At 41.7% G+C, this 16,096-nt stretch overlaps 1 protein-coding gene across 1 annotated transcript; it reads left to right on the forward strand.

Moving 5' to 3' along the window:
- Nucleotides 1-690: 690 nt before the first annotated feature.
- On the forward strand, nucleotides 691-11,919 carry LOC120043799 (retinal guanylyl cyclase 2-like). Its single transcript, XM_038988365.1, has 18 exons — nucleotides 691-1,501; nucleotides 1,745-2,043; nucleotides 2,434-2,803; nucleotides 2,910-2,988; nucleotides 3,119-3,233; nucleotides 3,364-3,483; nucleotides 3,748-3,831; nucleotides 3,944-4,120; nucleotides 4,218-4,374; nucleotides 4,849-4,998; nucleotides 5,178-5,326; nucleotides 6,787-6,950; nucleotides 7,153-7,345; nucleotides 8,171-8,345; nucleotides 9,464-9,562; nucleotides 10,759-10,853; nucleotides 11,078-11,163; nucleotides 11,835-11,919. The coding sequence occupies exons 1-18, from the start codon at nucleotides 691-693 to the stop codon at nucleotides 11,917-11,919; spliced, it is 3,408 nt and encodes a 1,135-aa protein (XP_038844293.1).
- The last annotated feature ends 4,177 nt before the right edge of the window (nucleotides 11,920-16,096 follow it).

Consider the following 16,096-nt stretch of genomic DNA (forward strand, 5'->3'; position numbering starts at 1 on the left):
GACATTGCCATTGGCTGCACGGAGTCGCATTAACAGAAATCCCACACAGCCTTGTTTGCAAGTTCGAACAATGGAATGTGAGATGTAGAAATCCTAATAGAAATCCTAATTGAGCATAATTGTTTATATATAGCCTACACGTTCTCGTTCTGCCATTCTAACGCAAGTGGGGCGGGTGTAGCTTCGTGACAATGAGAGCAAGAGCAACTGCTCACCGATTTCGGTTCCAACCCAGTTCCACCTCTAACACTGTCAAAACATACACTGCCAAAACGTCTGCTATGCAGGTGTCTGCTATCGCCAGTTAACGCTTGATCTGATTGAATCTAGACCTTTATATGTTATGTAATGAAACTATATTAATGATAATACAATTATTATGGAAACAGTGCATTTCTGAGCTTCTGATGACATTGTAGCTCACCGACAAAGACAGAGCTTTGTCCTAGAAAATTGAGACAGAAGATAAAATATGCTTCAATATGTCTAATTTTGTTTTCTCTCACTCATATGTTCCATGGAAGCAGTGATGGCTGGGAATCCAGAGGTGACCTTCACAGCTCTGGGCTAATGCCCTACAGAGTGCTAGGGGGCAAAATCCCTTTCGTACACACACACACACTTCCGTCACTTCCAACCCTCCATTCCTCGTCTGTGGTGTCTGACTCTAGATAGAAGCCCTCTGGGACAATGGCATCTCACAGAAACTCTAGTTTCCTCCTCAACCTCTCCCACCACCCACGATGGACACAAGATCCCTTAATGAGGGAGAGAAGGAGACAAAGAAGGACAGAGGATACAAAAACAATGAACAGTCTGACCCCCGCATCGTCATCTGCGGTGCTACGCTCCAGAAGCTCGTGGGGAAACTGGCTGATGTTGCCCCTGCTGATGGCCACCTATCTACCCTGTGAGGCCTGGGGCGCCACTTTCACTGTGGCCATAATTGGGCCCTGGACATGTGACCCTATGTACTCCAAAGCCCTCCCTGACCTGGCTGCACGCCTGGCCACCGCCCGCCTCAACATGGACCCCTACACTAAGAAAGGCTACTGGTACGACTATACTCTCGTCAACGAGGACTGTAAAACATCCAATGCCCTGGCCCGCTTCTCCTCTCTGGAAAGCTATGGCTCGGCTTTCCTCGGCCCTACTAATCCAGGCTACTGCTCATCGGCTGCTCTGTTTGCGAAAAACTGGAATAAGCCCTTTCTGTCCTGGGGTTGTCTGAAACCAAACATGGAGGATGGACAGTATCCCACCTTTCACAGGCCCCTGCCTCTGTCCTCCCGGGTTCTGTTTTCTGTGCTGCGGTACTTCCGCTGGGCCCATGTGGTCATCGTGACGTCAGAGGCTGACCTGTGGGAGGCTACAGGACACGAGCTGGCAGCCTCTCTTATGGCCCTGGGCCTGCCGGTTATCAATGTGGTCACCATGGAGCCGGACAAGGATGGGCCCACAAAGGCCTTGAAAAGGATACGGGAGTTAGACCGTGTCAGAGGTGTGTATGCGTATTTGTATGTGGTTGTTTATGTGTGTGTTTGTTTATGTGTGTGCGTGCATGCATGCGTTTGTGTGTGTGAATGTGTGACTTACTGTCATCTATTCCATTATAACACACTGCCACACTGCAATGACTAATAATGGTCTATTCTATTCCCTTCTTCTGTCCCCTACTTCCAACTTTACTACCTTCTTACTTTCCTCCTCCTCATCCTCCATTCTCCCTTCTCTGTCTCTGCAGTGGTCATCATGTGCATGCACTCAGCGTTGATCGGTGGTGACGCCCAGTATCAGCTCCTAACCTCTGCCTCAAACATGCGTATGATAGACCGCGGCTATGTTTTCATCCCCTACGACACCCTCACATACTCGCTGCCCAAGGGCACAAACCTTCATGCTCTGACCAATGACAGCTTGTTGAGAAAAGCCTACGATGGAGTTCTCACCATCACCATGGATTCTGGTGAGAACACTTTCTATGAAAGCTTCAAAGATGCTCAGGAGAAATTTGAGATTCGCACCAGCACTCCACCAGATCAGGTGAGACATCCCAGAGCACAGCTCCTGAGGCATTCATCTAGTCATCATTCATCATTAGCCACACATGCCATGGACATGCAGTACTGTAGCAAGCACATTTGGTTGCACAACAGTCCTACTGAGTTGTAGTTCTTCAGAAACAGGTAACCTTAAGGTATTTGGACCTCTTAAACCTTAAAACCAATGTTGTTGGAATGTTTCAGTATTGATGATAATGACCAGTGGTTTGTCAGTGTCTTGGCAATGGTAAATTGATCTATTCCTGTACTCCCTGCTTACCATCATCAGAACTCCTACTGCCAGTCTAAAGAGTCTACAGACAGATTCTTCAATAACAGCTGGTCAGATCAATGATTGATACATTGTCACCACTCTTCTCCCCTGACCTAGGTGTCTCCATTCTTCGGCACCATCTACAACATGATATTTTACATGGCCTATGCGGTAGAGAAGAGTCGCATGGTGGCTGGGCGCTGGGTGGATGGGGAGACCATGCTCCAGAGCGATGGAGGGGTTGACTTTGAGGGCTTCAACCAGCACATCTCATCCGATGAAGATGGGTTGGGGATGCTGGCTCGCTACGTGGTACTGGACTCTGACGGGGGAGACAAACTCTACATGACACACACTCTGGAAGCCCCCCATACCCTTGGCAAATTTGGGGCGGTCAAGTACAATGGGCGCTCCATCCACTTTGCTGGCAGTAGCCCCAGCACAGACTCCCGTTGCTGGTTCAGTCCATACATCACCTGCAGTTGGGGTAGGTGATCTAGCATTGGGGTCAGTGATGTACCAGTAGCCTATGGTAAAATGAGGTTCGTGTTCCCTCAAACTCTTTCTCTTTATCACTCCCTCTCTGCCTTAAGGAATGGACGCAGGTACTATCTTCTTTCTGTTCATCCTGTTCTGTGGGTTGGTTGGAGGTGGAGCTGCCTTTTATATGAAGTAAGTTAAGCTCAAACACATTGAGGAGTGTGTCAATCAGCTGCCTGTTTTGTCTTCTGCGTTGAACACATGCTTTTGTTTGTAATGAGGTTACTGATGTTTTGTGGTCTTGCCCTTTGTGTCTGTCCAGGAGAGGTGGCCAGATTGGAACTATCTTTGGAGGATCAGGGGGAGGAGGAAGGCCCTTAAAAGTAGTCTTGAATCTGGATGACCTGATTTTCATCAATACCCAGACCAGCCAAAAGGTCAGTGTGAGGTCTATGATACCATAAGGGCCAATTTGTGTGTGTGTGTGAGAGTTTGTGTCTGTTTAAAGTCCCTTATCTTTGATGGACTGTCTATTCTGAAGCCCTTGTAATCTCTCTCTGTAAGTAGAAGCTGAATGAGGACAGTATGGTGAACAGTCAGCTGGACGTGAAGACGCCTCGCCACTCAGTGTCGGGACGAAGCTACTTTGGCTCCACCCCTGACAGTTCCAACGTCGCTGTCTTTGAGGTGGGTCACATGTCAATGTGGGGAATCTACTGTAAAAGGACAGAGACAGCAATCCAATATTCAAATGTTTGATGCCCTGCATGTAAGAAATAGTACTAATATGTAACTGGACCAAGTTCATATGTGATGATGCACACACTCAATGTTGATACTCTTGTCTTCTTGACAAACAGCAATGAACAAAAATATCTCTGTTTAGTGTCCTTGTTCCTAGCATTTTGGGTTTTCCAGATAAATATTTGCTAAACCTGTATATTCCACTAGGGTGACTGGGTTTGGTTGAAGAAATGTCCCAATGGAAACACTGTGTCAAGTGTCAGTGATGGCACTCAAAGTATTTTCACCAAGGTGAGTGACTGTCTGAGTGAGCCAGTCAAAACAGCAAGACATTGAATCTGTCTGCCACTGCACTGTTCCTCTGTCATAACCTACCTCTCTCTCTGTCCTCTCCCTCTCTCAGCTCAGGGACATGCGGAATGAGAATCTCAACCTGTTCCTTGGCCTGTTCCTCGACTCTGGTATCTTTGGTGTTGTGACAGAGCACTGTACCAGGGGCAGCTTGGAAGACCTTCTCAACAACGAGGACATGCGCCTCGACTGGATGTTCAAGTCCTCCCTGTTGATGGATCTGATCAGGGTAAGGAGGGAAACAACTCTCACGTTCATAGACATGTCTGACTATATCTCTCTCCTCATTGTTTAGACTCTGTCTCAATCCTTCCTTTCCCTCCCAGGGAATGAAGTACCTGCACAACCGTGATGTCATCCATGGGCGCCTGAAGTCCCGAAACTGTGTGGTGGACGGACGCTTCGTGCTGAAGGTGACTGAGTACGGCTTCAACGAGATCATATCGACCCAGGGCGTCGACTTTGACGAGGGCAGGCCTGAGGGTAAGTCCATAAGGACACATACACTACACTGAACATATCAGAGTCAGCAAATCCTCCTCCTTATCATTTACCAAGTCATTACACGAACAAAAGACACGTGTGCCGTTTTCCCCCCTGGTCAGGTTATGTGATCACGAAAAACTCATGGCCTTAGTAATGTTCACTCTTATCACCATGATCCTTTTATGGGGCGGCAGGTAGCCTAGTGGTTAGAGCGTTGGACTTGTAACCGAAAGGTTGCAAGATTGAATCCCTGAGCTGACAACTTTAAAAAAATAAAAAAAATAACTGCCCCTGAACAAGGCAGTTAACCCACTGTTACTAGGCCGTCATTGAAAATATGAATTTGTTCTTAACTGACTTGCCTAGTTAAATAAAGGTAAAATAAAAAAGAAATAAAAAATCAAGATGTTTGAAGGAAGGTGAAACAAACCAGCCCTCTCTTGTCCCCTCCCTCCCTGGTCCACCTTGCAGATCAGCTGTGGACGGCTCCAGAGCTACTGAGGGACTCCAGTTTGATGAAGAGAGGATCGTTCCCAGGGGACGTTTACAGTTTCGCCATCATCATGCAGGAGGTCATCGCCCGCTGTGCTCCCTTCTGCATGCTGGACATGCCTCCCAAGGGTGAGAACTCATATCAAACAATACCACCATAACCTCATGTCAGATGTAAAACAAATACAGAAGGATGACCACCATGCGAATATGAACAGTACAATTATTGGAGATCATAGGAACCACCAAAGGTTTGAAAACACACAAAAAAATGCATCAGAAGTTGACAGTGTGTGTGTGTTTGACAGAGATCATCAGTAAGTTGAAATCCCCCCCACCACTGTGTCGGCCCACTGTGTCAGTGGATGAGGCTCCACTAGAGGTGATCCAGGTCATGAAACAGGCCTGGAGCGAGGAGCCAGACAAGAGACCCACCTTCGAGGAGATCTTCAAACAGGTACTTTACTGTACACAAACATACACAAAGCTACACATATACAGTCAGGTACAAAATTATTGCATAAAATAAATAATACAAATACTGAACTATATTGTATGCTAAAAATTATTTTATACTAATACAATTACTCAGAGAAAGATTTTGTTTAACAAGTAACATTTTTTTCTCTCAAAAAGATAGGGGTCAAAATGATTGGCACCCCTGTTTTCAATACCTTTCAATACCTCACCTTGCGAGTATAACAGCACTGAGCCTTTATCCCAAAAATAGTATGAGATTGGGAGGGAGCTTGGACCATTCAGAATCTTTCCAGATCCTTGATATTCTTTGTCTGCACTTATGGGCGGCCCTCTAAATTCAAACCACAGATTTTCAGTGGGGTTCAAGTCCAGAGACAGATGACCATTGCAAAATGTAGATTTTTGTGTTCAACTAACCATTTCTTTGTGGATTTTGATGTGTGGTTTGTGTTATTGTCTTGCTGGAAGGTCCACTTGCAGCCATGTTTCAGCCTCCTGGCAGAGGCAACCAGGTTTTTGGCTAAAATGTCCTGGTACTGGGTCAAGTTCATGACGCCATTCACCCCAGGACCAGTGAAAGCAAAATACCCCCATAACATCAAAGATACACCACCATATTGTACAGTAGGTATGGGATTCTTTTCTGCTTATGCATCCTTATTTCAATGTCAAATCCACTACTGGTGTGCGTGGCCAAAGAGCTCTATTGCACCGGTTCCAATGCCGTTTAGCAAACTCCAGAGGTTTGCATTTGTTGGATGACATGAAAATAGAGCTATTTGGCCACGCACAACAGCGGTGGGTTTGGCGTCAAAATAAGGATGCATAAGCAGAAAAGGACCCCACACCTAATGTAAAATATGGTGGTGGATCTTCGCAAAGTGAGGTATTGATAGGTTTTGAAAACAGGGGTGTCAATAATATTTTTGGGTGAAAAATATTATTATTTGTTAAACAAACATTTTTGAGTATATAATGTAGCTCATTATTTGTATTATTTATTTTATACAGTCTTTTTTGCCCATCTTAATCAAAGGTGCCAATAATTTTGGACCTGACTGTACATAATCACACAAATATACTTTCATAGACACGCACAAACCTGAACACAACAAACCTGAACACCGTTGTCTCAAGCTAACAAAAACTCAAAACAACATGCTTTTTGTGACCAACTTTTTATTTAGGTTTGTCATTAAAAAAGAATTGAGGGTTACATATACAAAAAAACAATCAAAGAAATGCATATTAAGATAACCCAAACCCATCCCTCCTCAGTCCCCATCCACCTGCCCGCATCCTCCCTCCCCATCCGGAAACCAGGCCTCCTAACAAGAACTCAAAATGACATGCTTTTGTGAACCATATTACAGTAATATGTAACACACTTCACCCCCTCCTTACTGCATGCTGTATGTTTTCCCTTTCATCCCTTAGTTCAAGAGTATAACCAAGGGAAAGAAGACCAACATCATAGACTCCATGCTGCGTATGTTGGAGCAGTACTCCACTAACCTTGAGGACCTGATCAGGGAGAGGACAGAGGAGCTGGAGGTGGAGAGGAAGAAGACTGATAACCTGCTGGCCCAGATGTTGCCCAGGTCAGTGCCCCTCTCCTGACACTTCAAATTAAAAGCTGCACATGTCTATTTGCGACATCACTTTATTTTTTTTACTGTATTGAGAATATAGTGTTTTCGTCCATTGGTTGCGTGTCATTTATTCTCTACCTACACTCCTAACCTCCATCCTATCCACATCTGCATCCCTCTATCCACTCCTTTGTATTGTCTAACCCAATAGGTCTGTGTGCCTGGCCCTGAAGACGGGCAAGCCTGTGAGACCAGAGCACTTCTCTGAGGTCACTCTGTACTTCAGTGACATTGTGGGCTTCACCACCATCTCTGCACTCAGCGAGCCCATTGAGGTGGTAGACTTACTCAATGATCTCTACACACTCTTTGATGCCATCATCGGGCAGCATGATGTCTACAAGGTGAGTATCCTGTCCTGCTGCAAGAGAGTTGTGTCCTATATTAGTGATGCAATGGAAGCTTGTTCTAGTTTAAATACAAATCCTGGAAGTAAATGGGTGCATTTCTTAGTGTGTACGAGTTTGTGTCACTGACTCCTTCCTATGTGATAAAAACAAAATCCCAATTGGGACAATAAAGATATTTCATTTATTTTATTGAACCTTTATTTTATCAGAGTCATACTGAGACCAAGGTGTCTTTTACAGATGAGCCCTGATTTACATAAATTATATAAAATACACTCATCGAAAGATGAGTACAAAATGCAAGCAGAAAGAAAAACACGGTCATAAAAAACAAACACATTCATCAGTAATAAGCTCCTCAATCAGCTTTCTGAATTGCCCTAGAGGCACCACAACATCACATTTAAGAACATGTTGAAGATTGTTTCACAAATAAGATGCAAGAAAACTAAAAGCTGATTTCCCTAACTCAGTAGAGACCAAAGGACTTTTTGTAAAAAGGCTTTAGAAATTAAAACATAAGAATGTATCAACCTATGTGACAACAGAGGGCCAACCAACTTTCTGGTAGAGAATGCAGTGATGAGTACTAATAATAAATAATAAAGCGCAGTGCACTATGATAAACTGCATCTAATGGGTTTAATGAAGTGGCAGCTGCTTTCATATAGATGATGTCGCCATAGTCTAGGACAGATAGGAACGTCAACTGAATAATCTGCTTTCTACAATTTAGCGAGAGTCAGGACCTATTTAGACTATTATTATTATGATATTATTATATTGATATATAACATTGATTGATTGTGTGTACTTCAGGTGGAGACCATCGGAGATGCGTACATGGTAGCCTCTGGAGTTCCAAACCGGAACGGTAGACGCCACGCAGCTGAGATGTCCAACATGTCCCTGGATATTCTCCACTGTATTGGAACCTTCAAGATGAGGCACATGCCTAACGTCAAGGTCAAGATTCGTATCGGCCTGCACTCTGGTGGGTGACCCATCTCAAATCATTTGTCATATTGTTATCCTCTGAATCAGTGTTCATAATGTAGACAGATTGACTATCCTTTTGTCTTTAAAGCCATAATTCTTCATTTGTTTTTCAGCCAAACGGTAACCCCGCTACTTAGTTTGCTAAAAAGCTGGGTGATAATATAATAATAATAATAATACATGCCATTTCGTGCTTACATGAGGCTGAAGAAATGTTACTCTCAAATTCATAGATGGAGCTATGGATAAAATGACTCAGTCCATGAGGTCAACTGCTATAGATTGCAGTTCATGCATGAGCAACAAAGTCAACAGATGAATTGTAAAATTCAATACATAAGCAAACTACACTTTTGCTACATTATATTGGAAAAAAAACTGAGAATGAGTACATTCATTCAATCCTTGTATTGGGATTCTCTGGAACATGGCATTAACGTCAGAGTATTGGTCAAAAGTGTATTTTTACCTGATCCCCGTCTAGAACATATTCCTGGAACTGTGAAATGTCATCCACTTAGCCCTGTCATCCTATTAGTCTCCACTGCCTAATGCTTTCCTGTTACTCTACCCTACCAATTAATATGGAATGTTTTACACATTTCTAGTAACACAGATGGCTACTTTTAGGTATGAAAAAGGACAACTCAGAAATAACACAATGGCATAAAATAAAAATATTCTGACGTCTCTTCTAAAGATATTCTGCAATCAAACTGATCAAATGAAGTTAATTTGCTATTTCTTTGCTCCAGAGACTTTTGTGAGACATATTGTAGGCTCTTTGAATAAGTCATGAATCACAAGTTATAAATCAGGAATTATGTTGCTTCTGATCTTCTGTATTTTTTTTAACCTTTATTTAACTAGGCAAGTCAGTTAAGAACAACTTCTTATTTACAATGACGGCCTATCAAAAGGAAAAAGGCCTCCTGCGGGGATGGGGGCTGGGAGAAAAATAGAAAAATAGGACAAAACACACAATACGACAAAAGAGACACCGCAACACTACATAAAGAGAGACCGAAAACAACAACATAGCATGGCAGCAACACAACATGACACCAACATGTCAGCATGTGTATCATCTGCGTTTGTGTCTGTGTCCATCAGGCCCTGTGGTGGCAGGTGTGGTGGGTCTGACGATGCCTCGGTACTGTCTGTTCGGGGACACTGTCAACACAGCCTCTCGAATGGAGTCTACGGGGTTGTGTGAGTACCTCACATTCGTTCTTTGGCCAGTCACCACTGAAATCACGCTGTGTGAGGCCACTAAGGATAGGGACAGGTGTATGGCAGTTTGTGTGCCTGCAACACTAAAGAGGTTTATTGTAAGCAGTGCTGACTAATCCTTTAAGACTATCAGTGGAATTAGTGGGCAAATTCAGGGTTTAAAGGCCCAGTGCCATTAACAACAGGATTTTTCTGTGTTTTATATATACTTACTCACCATGAGACCTTCAGTTTCTTGGCAATTTCTCGCATGGAATAGCCTTCATTCTCAGAACAAGTATAGACTGACGAATTTCGGAAGAAAGTTCTTTGTTTCTGGCCATTTTGAGCCTGTAATCGAACCCACAAATGATGTTGCTCCGGATGCTCAACTAGTCTAAAGAAGGACAGTTTTATTGCTTCTTTAATCAGAACAACAGTTTTGTGCATAATTGCATAACATAATTGCATAACATAATTGCAAAATGGTTTTCTAATGATCAATTAGCCATTTAAAATTATAAACTTGGATTAGCTAACACAACGTGCCATTGGAACACAGGAGTGATGGTTGCTGATAATGGGCCTCTGTACGCCTATGTAGATATTTCATAAAAAATCTGCCGTTTCCAGGTATAATAGTCATTTACAAAATTAACAATGTCTACACTGTATTTCTGATGCATTTGATGTTATTTTAATGGACGAAAATGTTGCTTTTCTTTCAAAAACAAGGACATTTCTAAGTGACCCCAAACTTTTGAATGGTAGTGTATATCTAGGGTATTTCTAGAGGTAAGGGGCAAACAGTATAGTAGCTATAGTAAGTAATTACTATTGTAGGTGGCAAAAGAGAACAGTACATCTCACTTCTACTCCCACCAAGTGGCCATAGATATGAATTGCTGCACAAAGAGTCAATGGACTCTTTCTGTCAAAAATGTTCTTGTGAATATATGGGCTCAAACACAATAGATTACCTTGTGTTGCTCTACACTAAATCAGTATATGGTCAACCATATAAATGAATCAAAGTCTAAATATATGTAGGATATGTGAGTGCTGCATGAGTTCATAATGTTGATACTCTTTAGACAAATAACTAATGGTAATTGTTTACATTGAATTTGTTCTGTGTTTGAGTATTTGAAGTCTAATGCTGCCTTTGTGGTTGCTATTGTTGTTTATTATCCCAGCTTACAGAATCCATGTCAACCAGAGCACAGTCGATATCCTGCATGAACTAAAAATGGGCTACAAAGTAGACACCAGGGGCATGACAGAGCTGAAGGTAAATACACACACACACACACACACACACACACACACACACACACACACACACACACACACACACACACACACACACACACACACACACACACACACACACACACACACACACACACACACACACACACACACACACACAGAGACAGAGACAAGACAGAAAGACCCAAACAGTAAATTAATCTAACTCACTACTTATTCTGTTATTCCCTATTTATATTTCAGGGGAAGGGAGTTGAAAACACTTACTGGTTGGCTGGGAGAGCTGGGTTTGACAAGGTTCTGCCCATACCGCCTGACCTTACTCCAGGGTAAGATTTAACATGCCTTCTTGCTCTATTTACATTGTGCTTTATGTTTGCCCTAACTAAACTGTCATTGACTCTCAGTCCTGCTGGGTCCTTCTGCCAGCCCCCTTGTCAGTAATACTTATGCAACCCTGTTTGTGTCAAAACAGTTGATTTTCATCTAGCTAAGTCACTGTGGATATAGAGGATAAGATGTCAGAAAATAATTGAGAAAAAACTGATAATGTGCTGACCCATTTGTCAGATTGCGTGGTTGGAACTAACAGTTTTCTAAATCATAATTTCTCATTCTATTTCTATGTGCTGCTGACATGACCATTGTGTCGTGGTTCAGTTCACACGCTGACCCAAATGTACAATTCCTCATCTACCACCTGTTTAATCCATGTTTAATTCATCTGTGTCTCCCACTGCACTACATAATGTGTGATGAACGCTCTGCCTGGCAGGCAGCAAACATGTAGTCTTTCAACACATTACCCTGGTGGTCATTTAGCCCTGTCCACATTTTAGAACTGTGTTAAGAGTTCAAACTGAGACACGGTTGTCACCAGCAGTTGCTGAAAACAGTTGTCATTGTGAACAGGGCTTTTGTTGCTTCATATGCTGGGATATTCTGAGTGCTCAGTGTGCACTACCAATCGAATAAGCCTTCTTTCTTTGACTTTCCTCAGGGCAAGTAACCATGGCATCAGTTTGGAGGAGATTCCTCCAGATAGAAAACAGAAATTCCTTGACCGGCAGGCGAGGAATAAGTAGCCTGTAAGGTACGCCTGGTTTACCTATCAAATTCTAGATTTACAATGACTTTATTTCCCCAAATGGTTTGTAACATGAGTGATGTCAATTCAGGTACATACAAATCCATTGTTCTGCATTAACGATATCCTTTTAATTGATAATATATGAGATTATTTTCCACAGATAGTGTGGCCCAGTCCTACCTGTTGGAGTGAAAGACCAGAGAGGTGAATAGAGCAGGTTGGTAGAGAGGAGAGGATGGGTTAGGGGTGCGTCTGACAGACAGTCTGTCGCATCCCCCCCATGTGTCCTGTCAGGAGTGCTGATCCACATTGCACAAATAAGCCAAAGTTGGAGAGACACTGTCTGTCTTCAACACATTACATTTGTTGCACAGAGCAAAGATACGTTTAAACAAGAGTTTATTAAATGTACTGTAGAGCATATGTGGGAAACAGGAATGATAAATAAAGGGGTATTACAATCATGCACCAAAATACCAAATACACTACAAAAGTATGTGGACACCCATTCAAATTAGTGGATTCGACTATTTCAGACACACCCGTTGCTGACAGGTGTATAAAATTGCACACACAGCCATGAAATCTCTATAGACAAACATTGGCAGTGGAATGGCCCATACTGAAGAGCTCAGTGACTTTCAACGTGGCACCATCATAGAGTGCCACTTTTCCATCAAGTCAGTTCTTGATTTTCTGCCCTGCTAAAACTGCCCCGGTCAACTGTAAGTGCTGTTATTGTGAACTGGAAATATCTAGGAGCAACAACAGCTTAGCCGCGAAGTGGTAGACAACACAAGCTCACAGAACGGGACTGCCGAGTGCTGAAGTGCTTAGCGTGTAAAAATCGTCTGTCCTCGGTTGCAACACTCACTACAGAGTTCCAAACTGCCTCTAGAAGCAACATAAGCAGAAGAACTGTTCATCAGGAGGTTCATGAAATTGGTGTACATGGCCTAGCAGCCGCACACAAGCCTATGTTCACCATGCGCAAAACCAAGCGGCGGCTGGAGTGGTGTAAAGCTCGCCACCATTGACCTCTGGAGCTGTGGAAAAGTGTTTTCTGGAGTGATGAATCATGCTTCACCATCTGGCAGTCCGACGGACTAATCTGGGTTTGGCGGATGCCAGGACAACGCTACCTGCCAGAATGCATAGTGCCAACTGTAAAGTTTGGTGGAGAAGGAATAATGGTCTGGGGCTGTTTTTCATGGTTCGGGCTAGGCCCCTTAGTTCCAGTGAAGGGAAATCTTAATGCTACACCATACAATGACATTGTAGACGATTATGTGCTTTTAACTTTGTGGCAACAGTTTGGGGAAGGCCCTTTCCTGTTTCATCATGACAATGCCCCTGTGCACAAACGGAAGTTCAGTGAGATCGATGTTGAAGAACTTGACTGACCTGCACAGAGCCCTGACCTCAACCTCATCGAACACCTTTGGGATGAATTGGAACATCAACTGCGAGACGGTTCTAATCACCAAACATCAGTGCCCGACCTCACTAATGCTCTTGTGGCTGAATGGAAACAAGTCCCCGCAGCAATGCTTCAACATCTAGTGGGAAGCCTTCCCAGAAGAGTGGAAGCTGTTATAGAAGCAAAGGTGGGACCAACTCCATATTAATGCCCATGATTTTGGAATGAGATGGTCGACTAGCAGGTGTCCACATACTTTTAGCCATGTAGTGTATATTGATGTACTGTAGGAGTCACTGTAGAATGAAAGCATCACAGGACAAACATGGGAAGAGATGGACTTCTTGAAAAAAACGTTAAATGTCCATTATATCATGTATAATATACTGTATTTATCTCTACTGTCTATTTTGCTTTGTAGAAATATTGGACAGATTTCATTTTAAACACCCCAATGGTGAATGAAAAGTATTCATACTCAACTATATGACATGCGTATATTAAAATGTAGCATGCACTGTAATGTATCTAACCTGTTATATTTAAGTTTGGTACCGTCGTCTCTCACAATAATACAGTACATCGATCTTAGATTTTTCTTTTTTTACAGGTATAAGGTAGACTGTTACAGAATTTGGTCCAAGGCGTTCTCTGTTTTTTATTTTCTTATTGTCCTGCTTCAGTAATTAACGCCTTCTAATTGTTTGAATGATAATTTAGAAAATTCAACCCATTAGAAAATATTAATTCATATTATTTTCACAAATTTGCCAGTTGGGACATTAATTGAATCATTTTCAAATCAAATAAATATGTTGCAAAATCACTGTTCCCAGAAATTAAGCTTTACTTCAACAGATTACTAATAAACGTTGACTCAGAGATCTAAACTCTTATCTATTGAGACAGAATCATCTCTATGCTCTTCTCTATCTTTCTGAAATCATGCTTTATTCATGTTTTCACTATATTTTCTTATTCAACCAAATTCAGGTATGTATGTATAGACACATTTTGTTTTATGGTATTTATATATCAGTATTGTTTTATGGTATTTATATAACAGTATATCCCAATTTTCTTTTTTAAAGAACTGTACATTTGTTTTAACATGAAGTGATATGCAGTTTCTTACAACAATGACATTGAATGAGCAATGGGATTAATAAATGTTCCAATGGGAAACATTTGGATGAAAAATATGTAAACCCACATTATAAAATGATAAGGTCACAATCTCAATTCTTACAGGGTCATGTCATTCAAGCTATTTTCTGCTACATATATTGGTTCAAATAGTACAAAATGCAAGGGAATAATAATGGCTGCAGTCATTCTTAGTTTATTTCTACATATGCTACAATACACCTTGGAGTCATAGGGGACTGCTTACAAATCAAGAGCAGAGACTGGAATACACACCAGCTTGTACTGTACATGGTTCCTAATAGGAAGTGATGTATTCAAAGGATGAGCTACACGTATTTTGTCTGAAAGATATAGACTGTCTATCAAACCCAAATAGCAATGTTTTATTTTGTATTATGATGACTGAATTGTAAATCTTGCGGTGTGGTCTCATTGTGTGTGCTTGTGTAAATAAATAATGGTTTTAGTGATGTCTGAATGTACTTCTTTTTTTGTTTGTTGCATACAACACTTTTACATACAACAACACGTAACACGATCTCATTACCAACTGCACATATAAACATGGCCGGAAATCCTTGACCTTTGGCTGATGGTTTTAGGATTTAGAGAAAATCTTAATGTTGAACTGATGGTTCACAGTATTGTGAATGACTACATACAGTAAAGGTAAAATACTTTAAATTATCATGACATGATCAGTGATTATCTTTTTCTATATTCTCTGTATGAAACATACATACTTTTAGCTGAATGTCAAAATCCTGGCTGGTTTAGGAAAAGGCATTCCTTGTGAAAGTAACAATATAAAAACACAAAACCATATAGTTTTATCAAAAGGTATAGATAAGGTTTTAAAGATGGTGCTGTTCGGGAAGGCCTATATCATGACTGCACAGTGGAAATAAGCTACATAAAACAATTTGATCAGAGCTAGGAATCATACTATCCAGTGAAATTGTAGTATGCCTATTTAGGATGCAGACTGATCCCCACCACTTGGTTTCGTAGAAAGCTGAGGAATAGGGCTGGAGAAATGTAACCACTCTCAAATTCAAAGACAAAGCGATTGATGCAAGGACTCAGTCATGAGAGCATATTTATATATTTTGAAGCTATACATTCACTCATCTGAAAACAAAAACAAAAGACAACATCACTTTATATTTTCTTTGGATTATAATCGGGAAATTAGGCAGTTGTAGCCCTAAACCATTAGTCTTATATACCTAAAGAATAAATGGTTACTTATATCATCATCGGAAATTAGTAATAAATGTAATAATCAATGTAATAAATTAGTCATTACATTGGTGTGAGTTCAAGATAAATTATATGGTCATAAAGCGTTACTGATAAATGTAGCATCAACTGAACGCTATTTCTGTTATCTGCCAACGGCGGTAATATATATTCTGGGTTGTAGGATTATACGAGTGATGCGTGATATTGCCCATCCTAATGGAGAGGACTCAATCTGAACTGTACCACAACCAGAGCACGCAGGCTCCGCCTACTCAGCTGGAACTAGCTCGAGCATTGGTCTGCATTGTGTTATATAGATAAGGATTCTGTGGGAGTGATTTGACTGTACAAAAACTCT

Source organism: Salvelinus namaycush, chromosome 3 (assembly GCF_016432855.1).
Source record: "Salvelinus namaycush isolate Seneca chromosome 3, SaNama_1.0, whole genome shotgun sequence".
Taxonomy (NCBI): domain Eukaryota; kingdom Metazoa; phylum Chordata; class Actinopteri; order Salmoniformes; family Salmonidae; genus Salvelinus; species Salvelinus namaycush.